The sequence below is a fragment of the Halichoerus grypus genome, chromosome 1 (assembly GCF_964656455.1).
Source record: "Halichoerus grypus chromosome 1, mHalGry1.hap1.1, whole genome shotgun sequence".
Lineage (NCBI taxonomy): Eukaryota > Metazoa > Chordata > Mammalia > Carnivora > Phocidae > Halichoerus > Halichoerus grypus.
Genome location: NC_135712.1, coordinates 164,203,689 through 164,225,626, shown reverse-complemented (window position 1 = coordinate 164,225,626; position 21,938 = coordinate 164,203,689). Strand labels below are relative to the sequence as shown.

General features: G+C 36.7%; 1 protein-coding gene across 8 annotated transcripts in view; it reads left to right on the top strand.

Moving 5' to 3' along the window:
• The window catches only part of PPARG (peroxisome proliferator activated receptor gamma), a 179,699-nt gene that overhangs the window by 67,548 nt on the left and 90,213 nt on the right, over positions 1 to 21,938 (top strand). For all 8 annotated transcript variants that reach the window (XM_036073564.2, XM_036073566.2, XM_036073565.2 and 5 more), the window contains 2 exons: positions 15,375 to 15,602; positions 16,980 to 17,149. In XM_036073564.2, the coding sequence (XP_035929457.2) occupies positions 15,375 to 15,602; positions 16,980 to 17,149 (398 nt within the window). The remainder of the gene's footprint in view (positions 1 to 15,374; positions 15,603 to 16,979; positions 17,150 to 21,938) is intronic.

Sequence of the window (21,938 nt, the reverse complement as noted above, 5' to 3'; positions counted from 1 at the left end):
GTGTCCAACAAATGTTAGTTTTGTCCTCTCACCCCTAAAACGGAAGTTACAACTTTGGGATAATATAGATTTTCATTATCCATGCTATCAAAAGTTTTTTATTACTATAGTTAAGTAAGTCAGACTTACTTCTTACTTGCTTACAATCTTTTCCTTAGCATTTTTCCCCAGAATATTTAGATGTTATCTGATAGATACATATTATTAGTCACAGTTCCAGAAGAAAGAAACCCAGGTTCAATTTCTTGTTTTGGCAAAGAGCCAATGGCAAAACTCAGGAATGGAACAGCAGTTCTAATATTCGTCACAGGTTCTAGACACGTGAGCACCGTGGCTCACCTTACTTTGTTGAATTAAGTCCCTTCTTTTGGAAAAAGTAAAACATTCATTACTTGGCATTACCAATTGAATATTTTTAATGTAAGATTGTTGGATATTACTTTACTGTTGTCTTACACTTTCCCGAAAACCCTGACTTCAGTTTAGTTTTAAAAATTTAGACCTATTATATAGACCATCTGGACAAGTTTGCTTAATTGACTAAAATATAATGCTGAAAAGAACCAAATGTGTCAGTTTGATATAAGTGTGGCCAGATTTAGAGAAATCTCTGCCATTTTCAAAGAAACCTCCTTGCCACTGATATAACCACATCTCTAGCCAATTACAAGATACAAACAATTGACCCAAACAGATGACCCAATTGGCCAAGAAATTGATCCAATTTGCAAGCATATGTCCTAACACAAAATTTAATCATTTTGATGTCCTATTCATTTAGGCCTAAGGTAACTCAGGTAATATAAGGGTCATGCTGGATAGTAGAGACAAATATCTATTCTTTGGAATAGCTTTATCAATAATAATCCAAATCCTAATCATTCCACAGGGTCCTCAGAATTCAAAACCCAGCTCTACCATGTAGTTATCCTGGATTATTTCAGAACATGTTGGTCTTTTTCTCCTCTACATTTCTAGAGCACTTACTGTCTCTCTCACTAGTTTGGTCTCTATACTGCCTTCTATTATTAAACATCTTTCACCTTGGTAAGCTTCTCAAGGTCAAGAACTACATTATAATGTATTTCTTGTGAGGCCTGAAAAATACCTTGCACATAGAGTATTAGGTAATTGATTATCTTGATTTGAGATGGTTTGGGTTTCATATTACTGATCAAGCATGTACTGAGATTAAGATATTGAGAAAGGAAAATACCAAAGAAAAGTAAAACAAAGAGAGGTTTTGGGAAGAGAAATACTGTAGTAAAATATGATAACTCTTCTAAGACAAAAAGTTGATGAAACTGATTGTTGATACAAAGAAGAGTTAAATAATTACCGTAAAATTGGTAGCTTGGATTTAAGCCACAGATTTCATTTCATTTAAATGGAATGTTTCAAAAGACAACTCAACTGATCCAAATGTCGCAAACATAGGAGTCCTAATGTAGGCATTAGTATTTGGGAAAAGATTTCCTGCATTTAAAAAAAAATATAGGGTTCTTGTAAAGCAGAATAGGCCTTACATATAAGCCAAGCATATCTAAAGCAAAAACATAACTTTTAATACTCCTTAAGGTAAAATGTGCACCTTTTGAATTTTTTCCTTCCCAGTTTACACTGACTTGAGGACCTTAATTGAAGATGTATTTAGCCTTTATTATACAATGAAGCCAGTTAGAAAAATAGGTAGTTTATTGAGACTGATTTTAATACCATTTTGTAACTTCTGAATAGAAAAATTCTTAAATACACTAAAAATTTCATAACAATTTTTATAACACAAATAAGAGTTTTTGTTGGCTTATGTGATTGGTCTGCATGTTTCCTTCTATCAACTCCCATTCCCAGGACCCATCTCTCCTGTTTAAGTTTTTTATCGGAGTATAAAATACATAGAGAAAAGTATGTAAATCATTTTCACAAATGAGCAAATGTGTAATTCGCACACAGATAAGGAAACAGAACAATACCAGCCCTCTGGAAGCCCTCTGAGTGTTCTAATTTCTAACCCATGGATTAGTTTGCCTGTTTTGGGATTTTATATGAATAGAATTATACATTGTTTACTCTTTTGTGTCTGGATTCTTTTGCTCAGCATTTGTTTCTTAATCACATTACTGAGTATAATTGTACTTCATTCTTATTACTGTATTTCATTTTGTGAATGTATCACAATATATCTATCCTACTGTTGATGGGCATTCAGGTATTTTTCATTATTGCAAATAGTACAACTAGGAACATTCTCGTATAGGTCTTTCAGTGAACAAGGATACACATTTCTGTTAGACGTATATATGGGCCATAGGGTGTGTTCAGCTTTAAGAGGACCCTACCAGACAGTTTTGAACGTGGCTTTACCATTTACACCAAGCAGTGTCTGAGTGTTCCACTTGGTCCACATCTTTACTGGTACTTGACATTTTCTTTTTCATTTTAGCCATGCTAGTGGGTTTATGGTGGTATCACATTGTAATTTTTATTTCTCTTTCTCTGATAACTAAAACGTTAAGCACTTTAAAAAAATATTTATTACCCTTTTGGCTATTCATTTTTGTGAAGTGCTTGTTCAAGTCTTTTGCCCATTTTTATATTGGGTACTTTAGATATGAGTTCTAAAGCATACTTTGTCAAAAATAAATAAATAGGGCGCCTGGGTGGCTCAGTTGGTTAAGCGACTGCCTTTGGCTCAGGTCATGATCCTGGAGTCCCGGGATCGAGTCCCGCATCGGGCTCCCTGCTCGGCAGGGGGTCTGCTTCTCCCTCTGCCCCTCCCCCCTCTCATGTGCTCTCTCTCTCTCATTCTCTCTGTCTCAAATAAATAAATAAAATCTTTAAAAAAAAAAAAACAAAAAAACAAAAATAAATAAATAAATAAAAATAAAGCATACTTTGTCAAATGTATATATTGCAGATATCTTTTCCCACACTGTGTGTTGCTTTTTCATTTACTTAATAATCAGTTTTAATCTTAAATATTGTCCAGGTTATCTAATCAGTGCTTTTTATGAAGCATTTTATGAAGAAATCTCTGCCTACTCCAAGGTTAATGAAGTGTTATCCTAATTTTTATTTTGAAAACTCTTTTGTTTCATATTTCATATTTAGATCTTCAGTCCACATGGAACTGATTTTTGTGTATGTTTCAAGGTAGAGGTTGATTCACTTTTTTCCATATGGATGATATATAGTTGACCTACTTCATTTATTGACAGGGTGACCCTTTCCCCACTACACTGCAGCGACATTTTGGTCATAAACCAGGTGACCATATTCTTGTGGGATTAATTCTGGACTTGCTCTCCTGTTGCATTGATCTGTTTTTCTCTTTGCACTAATTGATGTATTGCCTTAATTACTGTAGTTTTATAATTGGGTTTAATATCTGGTAGTAAATTCCTCTAGTGCTGTTCTTCTCTTCAAGATTGCCTTGGCTATTCTTGGCTCTTGAATTTCCATATAAATTTTAGACTCAGCATATCACTTTCCACACAAAAATGCTAGTATTTTGATTGGAATTTTCCTGAATCTATAGATAAATATGGAGAGAATTGACAGTTTATATTGAGTATTCCAGTCCATGAACACAGTATATCCCTTCATTTATTTAAATACTTTTTTTAAATAATATTTTGAGTTTTCATTATAGCAGGCTTACACATATTTTGCTAGATTTTTCCCCCTAGGCATTTGATGTTTTTGATGCTATTGTAAACATCATTTTAAAATGTCATTTTCTGTTTGTTGCTGGCTTATAGAAATAGAGTTCATTTTTGAATATTGATTGACCTTATATCCAGCAACTTTGCTGAATTCTCTTATTAATTGTAATGAGTTTTATTATATATACACATATATAATTATATGTATATATATATATATATATATATATATATGTGACAGTCATGTCATCTGTGAGTAATATTAGTTTTATTTTTTCTTTTCTAATCCTTGTTTTTTTCTTCCCTGTTGCACTGGATTGAATTTCCAGTACACTGTTGAATAGAAGCAGCGATAGCTAGTATGCTTATCTCATTCCTGATCTCAAAGGAAAGCTTTAAATATTTCACCATCAAGTATGATGGCTCCTTTAGGTTTTTGTTTGTTTGTTTTTTATGGATATGCTTTATCAGATTATTGAAGTTCTCTTCTCTTCCTAGTTAAGAGATTTTTTTTTTTAAATCATGGGTGTTTTGAATTGTGTCAAATGTTTTTATATAGAATATTTTTGATAATGCTATAATAGCTTGGGAGGAGTATTTAAACATGAAAAATGTTTACTATGGATATTTTAATACCACATTATAGTATTTTTTGAGATAATATATGATATAGCTAGTAAAAATCTGCAAATCAGCCCATAACCACTGGCAATCTGGCTACATCTGTTTTGACACTTTTGTTCTCATATTTGTTTAGCTTAAGACCATTGTCTTTTCATTAAGAGTGCTTGGCACAGTAAATTAAAAACAAGAGTACACAGGAGCATAGTGTATCACATCATTTTGCCAGACTAAACAATTCTGAGTAAGACAATCCCTTTCTACTCTGTGATAATTTCAAGCTATTCAAGGTGCTTCAGTAGTAAAGCATTATTTAAAACCACTGCCACCCTTACCTTTTCCTGGTTGCAAGAGGGCCCTTGACAGTGTTTGAGAGGTGGACAAAGCAAAGAGAAACAGTACTCTGGCATCTCTTTGGTGGCCCCTCCTTTCTGATAGTTACAAACTCCTGGACCATTCCCTTAATTTTTTTATTTTCCACTCAGTCTCCTGTCTCCCATTTTCATTACCCTCTCACTGCAAAGCCCAAACCAAAATGTGCAGAGAGAGCTAGCTGGGGAGAACATTCCAGTTTTTTTTTTTTTTCTGACCTCCACACCGTTCTTCACTTACTACCAGTATATGCTTGGTAAAGTAGGAATTTCAGTCAAACCAGGATAATTAGCTGTTCAACAGACTTAGGTTTAGTGTTGATTCAATTACTAGGAAGTCTCCCTTTAGAAACACGTGAAGGTAGTTTTAGCAAAAGAACCAAGCTTGATTCAGTTTGGCCATGGTAAAAAAGAGGACATGAATCTCCAGCTCAGGAAGCAGAAGAAATGATGGCTATGGATGAGGGCATGATCCTGTAATCTTTCCTGTCTCCTGACCCCTCAGGACTGAGTTAAGCAAGCTATCTAAACAAGATGTGACCCATGCAAGAGAAAATGAACTTTTGAAAAACATAAGTGCACATGGTCTTCTCTAAAAGCTGATGATAGGCCCTTTGTTGATCTGAATTTGAAAATTTGTTACAAGACCTTCTGCCTCATTATAAGGAAAGTGCATATACGGTTACATATTGGAATGCTTCCGCCTCTGCCAGAGTTATCAGTGGGAGTATCAATGGGGAACCAAACCACAGAAGCATTAGATTTGAGTTTTAATATAGTCTAAGTAGACAACAGAATGAAAATATATTTTTTCACATTAAAGAAACAAATGACACAGCAAAGAATCCATTTCTAATCCTTTTCTTAATTCATGGCGGCCAAAATAAGAGGTTCTCTATTCTGAGAAATCACAACAGGATTCAAATCCCAATACCTATTACCTGTGCAACAACAGGCAAGCACTTAACCTCTTTTTTTTTCTTTTAAGATTTTATTTACTTGAGAGAGTATGAGCAAAAGGGGAGAGAGAGGGTTAAACAGTCTCTGCACTGAGCACGGAGCTCAGCATATGGGGCTCAAAATGGGGCTCAATCCCAGGACCCTGAGATCATGACCTGAGCTGAAACCAAGAGTCAGATGCTTTACCAAATGAGCCACCCAGGTTCCCTGCACTTAACCCCTTTCTGTCTAATGTTTTCAATCCATTGGGGGTGATAATAATTGTATATAACCCATAGGGCTATTCATAGATGTAAATTATATGTATGTATACATTTATAAATTACACATATATACATTAATAAATTATAAATTACATGCGTAATGGTTTTAAGGTACAATGTCTGTCATGCAAATACTTCAAAATTGTTATCTATTATTAAGTTGTACTTCTGCTAATGGGATCCAGAGTCTTTTTCCTGCTTTCTTGATCAAAATCCGTGATACCAGTGAAGGAAAAGAAATGAATTGGTAGAATTTTTTAAATGCTTGAGCCAAAAGGACAACCAACTATTGATCAAGCATTAAAAATACATTAAAATTTTCTCTACTTTTCCAGGTTTTATTGCATGATAAGTCCTTTTAAGAGGACTGAGAAACATGCAAGGAATATATTTATTCCCTCTGTTCAGTGAAATGGGAAGACACTACAATGAAAAGATACTTAGCTTAATTTTTACTCCACAAAAGTAAGACTGGTACCTAGTTTTAAAAGTCAGGATAAAGCTTTTCATGAACAGAAACCCTCAGTCCCCAGTTCCTATTCCTTGGAAACAGTCATTTTTAATTCTTTTAAACATTTCTCCTGGAATTTATCTCTATGTCTTTAAAATAACATGTGGTATGCTGCTATTTTGAAAGTTGTGTTCATTCCCCACAGACTTCCTACAGTGGAAGATAAGAAGTTAGGTCTTCACCACCACACCCCTTGTCCCAAAACACACACTTGTCCTCCCCGCCATCTTCATGATGTATTTGTAATTTTCAGTGAAATCAGTTGTCCGTGTTTACATCGTATTTGCTTTCAAAGTACTGCTCCCAGTTGAGCCAGGCAGTGTACTACAGTTCTGTTTCCCATCCTGAATAGCTATTTATTTTTCTGGAGTTAATTTTTTTTAATTTAGAAACTGTTCATTTTTATTGTTCCTTTTCCAGAACTATCACTAGTTCTTCCTCCAACTCTTTGACAGTAATAAAAACTGTCTCTAAGCAGTCATATATATCAGGCACTCTGATTTCTTGGGTAATCTCATACGGCCTTCACCTTCCTCCTGTTCCATTCTATCCAGGCTGCTCAGGATCTGTTGTCCTGGGTCTTCCTTTCACCCCTCCTCTATTTAGTCCTTTGTTTCCTTTTTGTTCTGGTGTGGAACTCTCAGAAAGAGTATGGGGTGGGGGTGACTTTTTTTTTTTGAGGTCCTCTGTTTCTGAAAATGTCCTTCTACTCATACACTTGAGTGAAGGTTTGTTTGGCTGAGTCTAAAATTCCAAGTTGGAAATAATAATTTTTTCTTTGAATTTTGAAGACCTTGCTCTATTAATTTTCTGGCTTCTGGCGTTGCTGTTGGGCAGTTCACTATCATTCTGGTTCTGATCCTTTATATGGGCTTTCTTTTTTTTTTTTCCTCCCCATCTGGAGGCTTTTCGGATGGTCTCTATAAAAGGAGTGTTAGTCTTTATAGTGATTCCTTTCTGCATGGTTTAAGAAATCCTTTCTTTCTTGGGTCTTGTTTTAACCAATGTCAATCCTTGCCCTTAATCACTCTAAAATTAAAGAAAACCTGAGGGACAGCTTAATAACACTTTTCAAGTACGAGTGGTAATGGGCAAATATGCAGAAAATAGTAGCTATATATGTTTAGAAAAATGGGGGGGGGGAGTTACAAACTCCAACATAGGTTCCACCATCACTTCCCCAACTCTTCCGTCAAATGTGAAACTCTGCAAATGTTGCACGCTGTGCCTTCCCTCTCCTTTGTACATTCTCGTGAATTATTAGCATAAGAGCCTTAAGAAGTTCTGTATAAACCTATTTAACCTTGCTTGACCTAGCATTTCCTAAATTTATTTGCTCACCAAATTTTTTTTCTTTTTAATTATTTTAAAAGGAACATCATTAACATATGTATAACACAGTTGGAGAAAAGCCAGATAAGACCTAGACTTTCCTGGCCACAAAAGAGCAATTAAGCATTGGAATGAGTAACCAAGAGAAGCCGTGGACTCCTTTTCCAGAGGTCTTTAAAACAGGACATCTGTTGAAGGCGTAGTCCTGTTTGAACAATAGGACTTTGCTGGTGTTTCTTCCTCTTCCTGTCCCCTAGTGGTAGCATTGGAGGCTGTTAGCCCACCTTTTACATGATTCTAGTACTCTGGTTCAGTATAAGAATTACTACTGCTGCCAATAATTATATATATTGAGAACTTACTAAGTGTCTGGACCTATGTTAGGGGCTTTATATATATTATCTAAACTAATCTTCACAACACCTCTATGAGGTAGGCAATATTATTTTACAGATGGGCTAGTTAGGTAAAAAGACATCACAAAACTGGCAAGCAATAGGTCAGGATTCAAACCCAGGGCATCTGACGTGATAACTGGCTCATTTATCTTCACTGTGAATGTTCAGAACAGCAACCCACAAAAAATAAATAAAATATGTATGCCTGTATTTATTATCTAAAAACTTGGACTGATCTGTGCTCACTTTATTAGACTATTCCCTAAACCTTTTGATGAATTTAGATTTTATTTTTGTCAGAAACAGATTCTGTTACAGGTGATTTTATGCTAATTTGCCATCCAGTAAATGGGTACTTGCATGAGACTTCTTTCCTTCATAAATTTGATGTCATTCCTATATATCAAGATCCCCAAAAATCTGGATCTATGAAAATTGGCATAGGTTAAAAGTCCCCATTTTCAACATTTTTACATAGAGTAACATCTTCATAATGGGATGTAGAGACTGCTAGGGTGGGAGACAGAAAACCTGGACTCTTATTCGGTAAGCCCCTGACTGTGTGTTCATGGGCAAATCATTTCTCTCATTTTCTTCATCTGTCAAATGAGGGACTTACAGTATCTCAAAAAGGCCGTTGCCACTCTAATATTTCAGGATGATTTTTGTCTCTGGATATCAGTCATCATGGGAGAGGACTTCAATTAGAAAATTCCCAGGTCAATTTACACTGCAAAATGATTTGCATGAATCAATAGGAGGGGCTGGATAAAGAAGCTGAAACCATATTGATGAGTACTGCGATGTTAAACAAATCAGAAGAGATTGAAAAAAATCAGTGAGTAGGTGTCTCTTTAAGGCCACTTCCAACAAAGCTACTAAGTTTTAGAGAATCCATGAAAGGCTTTTTTCTGGCACTTTCTCTTGTTGCACAGCTTAACACCTTTCTCCAGTGAAGCTTTTATGTGATAATTACTCAGTCTTCATAGTATATTCCCAATTCCCTGTACCTGGCACATCCTAGGTGTTCACTGAAGGCTTGTTGAAATTAATTGTTCTTTAGGATAGAACTGGAAGATCAGGGAGAGATTTGTTTTTTCTAACCATCTTAGAAAGTTAAGAAAAAAAGCTGAGAAAGTTAAGTGTGCAGGCTCTGCAGTTTTCGACCACGTGGGTTCACAACCCAGCTTTCCTCCTCAGTAATTGTGTGTTCTTAGGCACGTTACCTACTTCCATGTCTGTGCCTCAGCTTCCTCTTCTCTGAGGAGAATTAGGAGTACACCTACCTCATAGCATTGTTGTGATGTTTAAATGTAGTTTTTGGCACAATACTTAGTAAAGATTTAGGGTTCTACTAATATTAGCTAATGTAGGGGCACCTGGGTGGCTCAGTCAGTTAAGCATCTGCCTTCAGCTCAGGTCATGATCCCAGGATCCTGGGATGGAGCCCCGCATCAGGCTCCCTCCTCAGCGGGGGGCCTGCTTTTCCCTCTCCCACTCCCCCTGCTTATGTTCCCCCTCTCGCTATCCCTCTGTCAAATAAATAAATAAAATCTTAAAAAAATATATTAGCTAATGTAATTAGCTAATAATGTAGTAAGGAAATGCAGCATTTCCCCAGAAATTCTAGTAGAAGTTTTCCTTTTCTTAAGAGGCAGCAGTTATATTGGACCAATATATTGGACCCCAAAGGTAAACCATGTAGTTCTGGGGCTTGATTTTATTATAGATTACCATCTTTTCTGGCCCACTTCCATATTCCCAAATAATGATGCATTTCCAGTTAGAGAGGTTACTTTATTTTGGCATGATATTGGTTATATTTTTGTTTGAAATACACTGTACTTGGGAGTATTATGCAAAGTCTGCTCATTGACTATAATACAGTGTAAAACCAAATTTGAAGGTCTAAGATAAATGGCACAAATTCACATCCTTGTTCAGTGCTTGAAGTGAACTTTTGCTTGAAACACACTTAAGGTTGTGAAATTGATGAATAAACCCTGATGCAACCCACTCCTGTCACCCAGCTGGAAAGTTAAGACACTGTTACTTATCCCTCAGAAGGACTGTTGTTCATGCAAATATTTTGTTCATTTGTTCTTTCATGGGTAATTACACGGAGTAACAAAAAACACCTACTCGACTTACAGCTTGGCAGAAACGGTAGCTTATGTTTTCTAGAGACAAAATTAGAAGCAGGCTCCCTGGACCCATCTCTAAGTCAAAATAAAATAAAATGTCTAGGGAACCACTGTGCCTCCCAGTAACTATGGTCCATGGAGTAATATTGTTTAGGTCAAGATGTCCCAGAATAAAAGGACGACAGGGAGAAGGGAAAGGGGGAAAGGAAAATGTGTATTTGAGTAATATGTTTTCTTAGAGCTGAAGAGGCAAGCTGTTTTTCTTTCTCACGTTGTCTTTTCTATGTAGCAGGGGGGGAATTTTATAGGACACTAATCTTGCTCCTCAAATTATCAAGAAAAAAACTGAATATACTTTGTTGAAGGGAGGAGTTATAGTTTAAATTGTATTTTATTTGTGATACTGAAGATTGTCATCTTTTTTAGGAGAGTGTAAGTCTTAGCAAAACTAAACCACCGAGAAAGTATCTTCATTTTTTCCCTTTTATTTTTATAAACATTTTTCTACATGTTTTCTTTTTTTATTTTAATTTTTTAAAAAGACTATTTATTTTAGAGAGAGTGAGCTTGAGTTGGGGAGAGGGGCAGAGAGAGAGGGAGAGAGAAGAGAGAGATTCTTGAGCAGGCTCTACGCCCAGCGCAGAGCCCAACATGGGGCTTGATCCCATGACCCCAAGATCATGGCCTGAGCCGAAACCAAGAGTTGGACACTTAACCAACTGAGCCACCAGGCACCATTGTTTTAATTTTTATTTACTTTTTAAGTAATCTCTACACCTAATTTGGGGCTTGAACTCACAACCCTGAGATCAAGAGTCACATGCTTCACCGACTGAGCCAGCCAGGTGCCCTTCTTTTCTTTTCTTTCTTTTTTTTTTTTTTTTTTACATTTTCACATAAAAATGAATGATCATTCAGTCGGTAAACATTTAGTAAACAACGACTGCATAAGGACTAAAGGAAAAACAGAATACTAAGACACCATCCATTTAGAACTTGAAATCTGATAGCAGAGATATTTATCTAAATAATTCTATCAGAGTTAAAAGAGAGATACAAAGAGCTGTGGGGATGCAAAGAATGGGAAGAGTATTTTTAAGTTGGAGACTTCACGGAAGGTTTCCTGGAGAAAGTAGCATTTGGATATGGTGGGATTTCCCACTGTGGGAAAAACAGAGGGATTGTGACATGTGGCGATGAGGGATGGGAAGAATATAGGGTAGCCTTGGCATGAACAAAGATAAGCAGACTAGAAAATGCAGAGCGTGCTTAACCTGGGCAAATAGTGTGGTATGCCTAGCCACAGGGTATGCCAAGAGTGGGAGTGGGGTCTGCAATCACTAGTGGAAAATAAGACTGAGAAAGTAAGTGAGGACTCTGTCAGGGAGGGCCTTGAAAGCCATGGTAAGACATTTCATTCATTTATATATATATAATATATGAAGGTCAGAGTTTCTCCTGCTTTTCTGTTATGCCCTTAATAGAAAGAGGACAGCAAAAACATAGAATTCTGTGGGGGAAGAGGGAGGGATGAATAGCTGGAGCACAGGGGATGTTTAGGGCGGTGAAGCTATTCTGTACGATTTTGTAATGGTGGATACATGACATTATTCATTTGTCAGTACCATAGAATGTCCAACACAAAGAATGAACTGAAATGCAAATTATGGATAATAATTATGTATTAATATTGGTTCATCAATTTTGTAACAAGCATAGCACGCTAATGCAAGTGTTAATAATAGGGGAAATGCGGGCGCCTGGGTGGCTCAGTTGGTTAAGCGACTGCCTTCGGCTCAGGTCATGATCCTGGAGTCCCAGGATCGAGTCCCGCATCGGGCTCCCTGCTCAGCAGGGAGTCTGCTTCTCCCTCTGACCCTCCCCCCTCTCATGCTCTCTCTCTATCTCATTCTCTCTCTCAAATAAATAAATAAAATCTTTAAAAAAAAATAATAGGGGAAATGCAAGTTAATAATAGGGGAAATTATGTGTGTTTCAGGGGTCAGGGAAAGGAAGGAGGGGAAAAGGGTATATGGGAACTCTGTACTTTCTGCTCAACTTTTAAGTAAACCTAAAACTGCTTTTAAAAATAAAGTCTAGGGGCGCCTGGGTGGCTCAGTCGGTTAAGTGGCTGCCTTCAGCTCAGGTCATGATCCTGGGGTCCCAGGATTGAGTCCCGCATCGGGCTCCCTGCTCAGCAGGGAGTCTGCTTCTCCCTCTGACCCTCCTCCCTCTCATGCTCTCTATCATTCTCTTTCTCTCTCAATAAATAAATAAAAATCTTAAAAAAAATAAAAATAAAAAATAAAAAAAAAATAAAGTCTAGGGGGCACCTGGGTGGCTCAGTTGGTTAAGCATCCGACTCTTGATCTTGGCTCCGGTCTTGATCTCACTGTTGTGAGTTCAAGTTCCACGTTGGGCTCCATGCTGGGTGTGGAGCCTGCTTTAAAAAAGTAAAATATTAAGTCTAGGGACGCCTGGCTTGCTCAGTCAGTAGAGCGTGTGACTCTTGATCTTGGGGCTGTAAGTTTGAGCCCCACATTGAGTGTAGAGATTACTTTAAAAAAATAAAATCTTTAAAAATAAACAAATGAAAATAAAACCTATTTTTTAATAACCACATTCTTTTAGATATGAAATATACCACAGGTAACAATTTTTTAGGGAGTTCCATATTATATCTTTAAAATCACATGATTTTTATATTCTCTTTGTTACACACAAATGGCTTTTTTTTAAAGATTTATTTATTTATTTATTTATTTATTTGAGAGAGAGAGAGAGAGAGAGCACAAGTAAGCAGAGCAGCATGCAGAGGGAGAGGGAGAAGCAGGCTCTCTGCCGAGCAGGGAGCCCAATGCGGGGCTCGATCCCAGGACCCTGGGATCATGACCTGAGCCGAAGGCAGCCGCTTAACTGACTGAGCCACCCAGGCACCCACAAATGGCTATTTTAACATTAAAATTTTCCCCAAAATTTGCAGTAACGTAAATGACCCCTCAGTGTGTGATTCCTGTTACGTTGGTTGACAGGGAATCACTGAAGTCGTATATTAAAAGTGAAACAAAACAAAATTAAACCAGCAAAATGATGAGCAACCAGTTTTTCTTGCCACACACATATTTTTTGCATCCTTATTTTCATTTCCCAGTATTCATATGGAGGTTTATCCACTACCTTTAACTTAGGCAAGCTTTATTTTATTTGCAGATGAACTTTGCAACAGGCATAATGAGAAATAGTTGATAAACCCACTTTTGTGGATATTGCAGTCAAGACAAAAGAGGTATATTTTGATATGCAGGTAATTTATACCAAGCAAAGTAGATAGAGAAATGTAAAATAAGCATGCTGAGGAGATGGGCAGAGTAAGTGGAGGGACCTAGGTGAGTTAGGTTTAGAGGAATTATGAAGCAAAGGGCATAGTTTGGTGGGTGCCCCATCATTAAGAGCACAGATGTTTTCCTGGGTGTCATTGAGACCCAGCATGACCTTTAAGCTATCACCAGTACACATTCCTCTTCTTGTGTGTCGTGTTTATACTGTGACTCAGATAACTTAAAGTTGTTTGGGTACTTATTTGTGTAGATATTCAGACATGTGAACCCAAACGGTGCCTTTCTGAGTCCCTTTGGAACCCCTGAAGTACATTCATAGGACAGTCTCCTTATTTGTGTTTTCAAGGCACTTTGTTTTCCTTATGAAGACCACAACTGGAATTTTTAACCTCATGCCTTTGAGAGTAAATTCCTTAGTTCTCTGCTTGCTGGGAAAAAACAAGAGACCCACTGACAGATACCCCTAGGAGAGTAGCCCTTTCTCCATAAAACTGTTTCTTCAGTGAGAGAATGAGAATATATACAGAGTGGATAAGGTCCTGGGTCAATCTTGAGTTTGAATCCTCTATTTACCAGCTATTGGACACTGGATAAGTGACTTTACCTCTCTGGTCCTGGCTTATCTATAAAGTGGGGAGAAGATCTTGGGTTACCTGGGATAAGAATGTGTCTGGTGTGTGGGAGGTACTTCAGTAAATACTGTTTTGCTTCCCCCCTTCCTGCCTGTTCTGCTAAACTTTCAGAGCCACCTCATCATTCATTCGGTATTTCATATGAGCACCTACTATGAGCCAAGCCCATTGCTAGGTGATAGGGAAATGACTAGAAATAAGACACATCAGCCTATGATTTCAGGAGCCTCTAGTGGTTTATGAGCAATTCATTTCTTTGTCTCCAATATCAGCAGTCCCGAATTCACACAGCCCTTCACTAGTGTTTTTGACCCAAGAGTTACCGTTTAAAATACTCAGTGACTGCTTTTTTGGTACCACTTTGAAGAGTGAACTGGTTTCAGGAGAACCAAGGACCCGTAAGGCACCACGTGGGTTCACATGTCTGAATATCTACATCAGTAAGTACCCACATAGGTTCCTAGTGCATAAAGGTCTGAAGTCCACACCCTCTGGTGGCTCACACGTCCACATTAGATAGTCAAACTAAAATCCCTCAGGGTTTTATTTCACTTACTGTGACCACAAATCATATTCTGAAAAATACACGTGGCATGTACCATCCTAAGTAGGCAGTGCATGAAACTAGTTATATTGTGGCCTTAAAATCCATACAAGTGTTTTTACCTTTGTCTTTTATATGTTTTCTTGTTTCCATTTTTGTTTTGTTGTGGTTTTGGTTTGAGGGTGGTTTAAAATTAATGCTGTGTTAGATTGTCATTTTGACATTCTCTTGTTCATGATCAGATATGTTTCCATGATCTCTAATCTTTCCATTCTCAATATGGAGAACACATTCTCCTTTTTAAGGGAAACTGCATGCACAGAAAAGATAAATATTTGAGGAGGTTTTCATAGAGGGATCTTCCCTTCTTAAAAAGATTCATTTTTGTATTACTTATTCCAGGTAAGGGGTGGCTTCCTTCCTTAAGTAAAACTGGACAGCACTCAGAAGGTGGTTGTGTTTTCCTCTCTCATTGTGATAATCTAGATGAGAGCACAGTACCAAAGACCCTTTCAGTTCCCTTCCTGTGAATCTTTAGAAGATTGCTCTGCTTTCCAGAACTAACTCCACAGCTTTTCTTTTTTTTCCATTTCAGAAATTACCATGGTTGACACCGAGATGCCATTTTGGCCCACCAACTTTGGAATCAGCTCCGTGGATCTCTCTGTAATGGATGATCACTCCCATTCTTTTGACATCAAGCCTTTCACCACTGTGGATTTCTCCAGCATTTCCACTCCACACTATGAAGACATTCCATTCGCGAGAGCGGACCCAATGGTCGCTGATTATAAGTATGACCTGAAGCTCCAAGAGTACCAAAGTATGATATTTCACTTTTCAGACTGCTAAGACTAGAATTGGACTAACCTCTCAATAACACTGGAATAGATGCTCCAGAGACTAAAATTCTATAAAAAAGATACTTACCATTCATTTACTCATCTATTTACCTATGAAACATTATGTATTTATGATATACCAAAAAGGATGGTAGTGTGTAAATACCCCAGATCATTCTTTCCTTTTTTTCCCTCCTTTCTTCCCTCTTCCTTTCCCTATTTCTTGTTTCTTTCCTTCTTAGGAGCATTTTCCAGCATGGCTGCATTGCCAGGTTTATCTCAGGCTAAGTAAGAGTCTATCACCCAAACTCTTAAATTCTTTTGGCCGCTTCTAAGTTAATAAGCAATAGTTTGCTACCTTATATAACTTCTCATCACCAAATTGCAAAGTTGTGGTCCATTTCTCCTAGTTCTGCAATTTGAGCAGCTTATACTGAAACCTATTTTTCTGCACAAATTTCAATTTTGCCATTGTAGTCTATTGATAAATCTTCCTGCCATTAAGTAAATTCACATCAAAAACATCATACTCAAGACAAACCAAAACGGTACTTTTCAAGATAAAATAAATTTCTATGATGCTATTTCCTTGATTTTTATCTTTGTGTGCTGATATGCTGGTTTTCCAAAGCCACCACCATGTAATTGGCAACCATTACTTGACAATAAGTAAGAACTTCCTGTATTTCTAGTTTTTTTTTGAGATAAATAGTATACTTGGTTATTTTTGTGTGGTTTTCGGTTAGAGCCTAATATGGAAATTTAATAGGCCTGATCCTAACCAGCAGAAGGGTAGTACTTACTCTCCATGGGTTCTCTCACTCTCTATCAAAGATTATTTTACAAACCACCTTTTCTGACTCAACACTGGTGAAAACCTGGTCTCTTGTTTTTCATGTACCTTCAAGCTGGGCATGACATTACCTTTTCACAGCAGTGTTCCTTCTGTTTCTTTTCCAAGAGTGGTTTAAAAATACTTCTAAAATGCGATATTTAAATACAAATATATAATTTAATATTGTGATGAATGTCAAATACAGCACATTATGTAACAAAATAACCTTAATTGTCTCAGATACTATGTGGTGTCTGTCAGGGCTTTAGTGTTGAAGGGTTGCAGAACCACAGACTTAATTCCCTTCCCCCTTTCATTTTTACAGGTGAGGTTCAGAGGTGTTGTGACTTGCTTGTGGTTACAAAGCCTACTTTTTCCTGTGTTTTTTTTTTTCATGTTCCGTAATGCTTCTACACTAAAATAATAAACCTATGGCAGTAAGGTGTACTATGGGGACTGGCCATAGAGCCTTTGTAGCAGTTTTTTATGTGATAATTACCTGCTCACATTTTTCTGTACACAGGTGCAATCAAAGTGGAGCCTGCATCCCCGCCTTATTATTCTGAAAAGACTCAGCTGTACAGTAAGCCTCATGAAGAGCCTTCCAACTCCCTCATGGCAATTGAATGCCGAGTCTGTGGAGATAAAGCTTCTGGGTTCCACTATGGAGTTCATGCTTGTGAAGGATGCAAGGTAAAAAAAAAAAGAGAGAGAGAGATTTTTTTCAAAAAAAATTTGCTGAAAATTTGCCTGTTCTTTCATTTCTTGTTGTGAACACATAGCAAGGAATTGAGATAAAACTTTTGTTGTTGTTGTTTTGGTAAAACCCATTCTTCAAATGATTTATTTGAAAACCTAAGAAAATTGGTAAAAGCAGAGCTGCTTTGCCTCACTTCCCTTTCTCCAGATTGGTCCTTGAGCCACGGATCTAGTTCATTGCTTGCATCTTGCAGGTAAAAAAAAAAAAAAAAAAAAAGTGATTTATTCAATGTGTCATGGCAAGACATGAGCTGGCCCAGAATCCATATTTTTTGAATCCTCCAGTTTTGTTTTTGTTTTTGTTTTTTCACTATTCCATGTGTTACCTTGTTTTTATAAGGCTTGACAGATTAGATAAATAGATACTTCATTTGATGCCTAGAACAGCCCTGTGAGGTTGAGCTTCTTGATGGCCACTTGACAGATGTAGAAATTATGAATTAGTGAAACTCGCCATGGTCTTCCATTAGTAAGTGGCAGAACTAGGACCAGAACATGTATCTTATGATTCCTAAGCCAGTGCTCTGTGTATTCTTATTTCAGCATCAGTTTGAGACATGTATTATGGACAGGCAGAGGGATATAACTATTCTGGAAGGGAGATACTATTTTTCCTCCATTCTTTGTGAAAAGTGTATTTTTGAAAGCTCATTTAGTAATATTCTGCCCAATTATTAAGAAATTTTTAATCCATTCATATTTTAATAGGTAGTCTTTTAAAATAATTAATTTTAATATACTCAGTGAATCAATAGTATTTATTATATACTCCAGGACTCAGAATAAATTGTTCATAAATATTTACCTTATAAAATAAACACTGCCTATATAAGATCAGATTCGATCCTCAGTTGAGCTTTTTATTCAGAATAAAGATATACAACACCAGTTAGGTAGGTGTTAGAACATCTAGGGTCTGAAATTAATATTTATTGATTTCTACTATGTACCAGATATTGTGCAAGATGCTTTAGCATATATCATTTTTAAACTATATTCTGCCTAAGTTTTTGCATCTGTAAAATGATGGGGTTGAATTTGATAATCTCTAGAATCTCTTCAAATAGTGTATTACTAAAGGCAACTTAATAAAGTGAAAAGAGACAAGCTAGTAGTCACCTAGCCGCTTGCCCAGAGTTACTAGCCAATCACATAAACACTTTAGCCCTCCATCACCTCATGCGTAAAATGACTTGGTTGGATTAGCAGCTATCCAAGGTCTAATTCATTTTCAAGGTCTAAAATTCCAAAATGAGTTTTTGAAATACCATTGGCAAGAGACACTTTCATTTAAAACACTAAAACCTATTCACTGTGTGATTAAAACCAAACTAAAATATCTGTGATCTCTGAAATCATTATGTATAGCCAGTTATTTAAGATTCCAATGAGTTGTGAGAACATGCTGTTTTATTGTGTTAGATTTACATAATTTTTGAGTAAATTGTTGCTAAATTCTGAGAAATACCTGAAGAAACCATTCCGTTTGGTCATCTTGGTAATCTTTGTTGATAAGCAAAACAGTGTGATGGCTAAGTTTCCACAGTGCATTATTGTTTTTTATGGGCTGGTGAAACACTTAGAAAACTAGAACATTTAAGCAAATAGTTCTGCCATGATTCTGTCAGTCAGATATTTGTGGGGAGTTAACATTACTGATAACAGCTAAAACTTGAAAAGACAATAGCTGATTATAGTAATAAAAGCTAAGTTCTGAGGGCACAAAAACTTAGAAAATAAAAGCGAGCAAAGAAGAAAAATAGCAAGAAGGAGAAGAGGAAGGACATAGTCCAAATGCCATCAAGTTAGAAACAGAAAGGGTGCTGAGGCAGAGATGGAGAGTGAACATTTAATCAGATCTCAAGAATACCCTGGATTACAGACTTCCAGGACTAAAATGCAAGGAAGGTTGTACTGACCTTAGAAGGGGAAATAGACATCTACTCATTTTAAAGATAAGAATAAGAAAAATGTTAGTGGAATAATATAATTTGGCTTCTCCAAGTATAAGTCAGCAGTTCTCAAAATGTGGTCTAGAAGCCTCTAGGGGTCCCTAAGACCTTTCCAAGGCATCCGTGATGTTGAAACTATTTTTATAATAATATTCAGTTGTCATTTACCATTTTCACTCTTTTTCTCAGAAGTGTCCGTGGAGTGTTCCAGAAACTACATGACATGGAATGGTAACATAGCTCTGGTGGCTCATGGAATGTTTGCTTGTTAGGTCCTTGTACATAACAATTTCTCAGTTTTAATTTCTAGTCTGATAAGTGTCAGTAGATATAGCCCACATAAACCAAAGCTCATAGGGTTCTCAATAATTTTTAAGAGAGTAAAAGAGTCCTGAGACCGGAAAGTTTGAGAACTGCTGTTATAAGAGATTGAGGGATTGCTACTTTGGAACTAAACAAAATTGTTGCCACAGTCTGAATGCAGCTAATTTAGACCAGTGGCTACCAGCAATCAAAGATATCTTCTGAGCTTATTGACAGTACTCAATAAAAAGCCAGGAAAGTGAAATTAACAAGTGTTTGACTCATATGTATTTTCTAAAGGGTGCCTTGGCTGTTTAACATCTGCCATTTTGGTAGAATGTAGGATATGCCCATAATTAAAATACAGTTAACCATCAACCTGCATACTAAATGATGGATTGAAAAGAATAGTTACAGTATTGCTTATGATAGCTGTTAGTTAGTAGGTCTTCTGGAACAGTTTTACAGTGCCCATGGAACAGGTTTATATTAGTGATTCTTGCCAAAAATCAAACAGGAATAAAAAGATTAGGCTTGGATTAAAGTGGAATAGCGACAGATTCTTGGGTCATTAATATTGCAGACTTAGGTAAAATATAACCTTTGGCTCCTGAATAATACATCCACCTTAGAGCTTGCGAAGCTGTCACTTATTGCTTACCAATTGGACACTTAATCATTTTCTAGTAGGTTTCATCTTATTTTTTTTTATTTATCTTTAGTGAAAGATCATTTTAGAACCCTAGACTTACCTAAAGATATAAGTACAATCTACTATATAATACAGTGTAATCTGTTTTTGTAGTTCTTTGAAGGGCCCTAAGTCAGGAAGGGTTTTTAGTATATTCGTACCTGCCATGGGAGCTCATGAATTGAGCTTCTCTGGGCCATACCACTTCATAAGAAAGCCAAACACAGGACCAGCACAAGACTTTTAATCTCACCATAAAATTAACTTAGGTCTCATTGCACCTAAGTTAAAAGTTTTGTTAAAAGTTTTGTTAAAAGTAAAGCAATTAAGGAGAAGTTGGAGAAAAATTTTTATAAGGCAAAAGCAAAAAAGCAGCCATCACCTTCTCACAAATATGATGACTTTGGAATAAATCTATACCAAAAAAAAAAAAAAATTTTTTTTCTGCCATGGTGATTCATGCATTTCCATCACACCAGTTCACAGACTTTGTGGTCATCAAAAGACTAAGTTGTTGAAATTGCACACAGTTTTATGGACTCTAAAATAATAAATAAGAGGGTTGTTAAAGAATGTTTTCTTGATCAGCAACATGAAGAAACCTCAGGGAAGCCTGCTTCATTCTTCAAATCAATAAATAACTGTACAGAAAAGCACTCTAATAGCCTTATATCTTCCTCACTAGGTTTCTTGAAATAATCAAAGTATAAGAATACAGTTGGCTATCATGAACTAGGTGTTTTGAAAAAGAAAAGTAAAAGCAACTTCAAAGCTGTGTGCTGAAGTGTGTATATATTCAGTTTGTGATTTTATGTACATATGCAGTACATAAATAATATCCAGAATTATTTTCCTTTAACATTGAAAGACCCTGAGTCATCATAAAAAATAATATGAAACACTTTGAAAGATGTCATATGAGTCAAAACAAAACTTTGCATTGTAAGGGTTAAACTTAAATAACATAATTCTCTCATCAAAAACCCTTCCTCTCCAGCTATGCCAAATAACAGACTACTCTGGGACCTGCCCCATTCTCAGCTAGCCAAGCAGCATTTTCCACCATGGAGATCAGTTTTTAGAAGTGAAAATTTCAAGGAATATCATAAAACCTATATGATCACAATGGCAAAAATCAAAACAAAATTTCCCACCAGCATTTATCAGTGAGAATAGTTCTGTACATGAGCCTTCTATTAGTAAGTGAAAAAAAATACCTTTTTAATATCCAGAGGTCCTCAGAACACTTTGAGAATTAAGGAGGCTTCAAGTCCCAGCAGATCCTCTATAGGACCTAATCTATGAGATATTGCTGATCTCACAAGGGTAGGGAAAACTTCTCCCAAACAACCAACAATAGCAACACAAACAAACAAACAAAAACTCTAGGTCTTGACCTGTGGGCTGCAGGCACACTTACTGAGGCAGGGTTTCTCTCGTGGTAGATGCCCAAAGGAGTCCTGAGGTGCGGCACTGCCCCAGAGAGAGATACCTAGAACAGTATCCAGAGCCATCAATGAGGGGGAGCTGAGTCTAGGGCTTTTAAATTCAGTCAGCTTTCTCAAGGGAATTTGAAATAGTCACAAGTCACTGGCACCTCTGGCTTCCTACAGTAGCATCTGCAAATTCTTTTTGGAGGAAAGAATTTCCAATTTAGATCCAGTAGGATTCCCACAGTTTAAGGTCAATATATGAGTTTAAAATAAAATATCAGTCAGTAAGCACATTAAGAAGTCAATCAACTTGAATGACATTTATCAAAAATAAGCAAAAACAG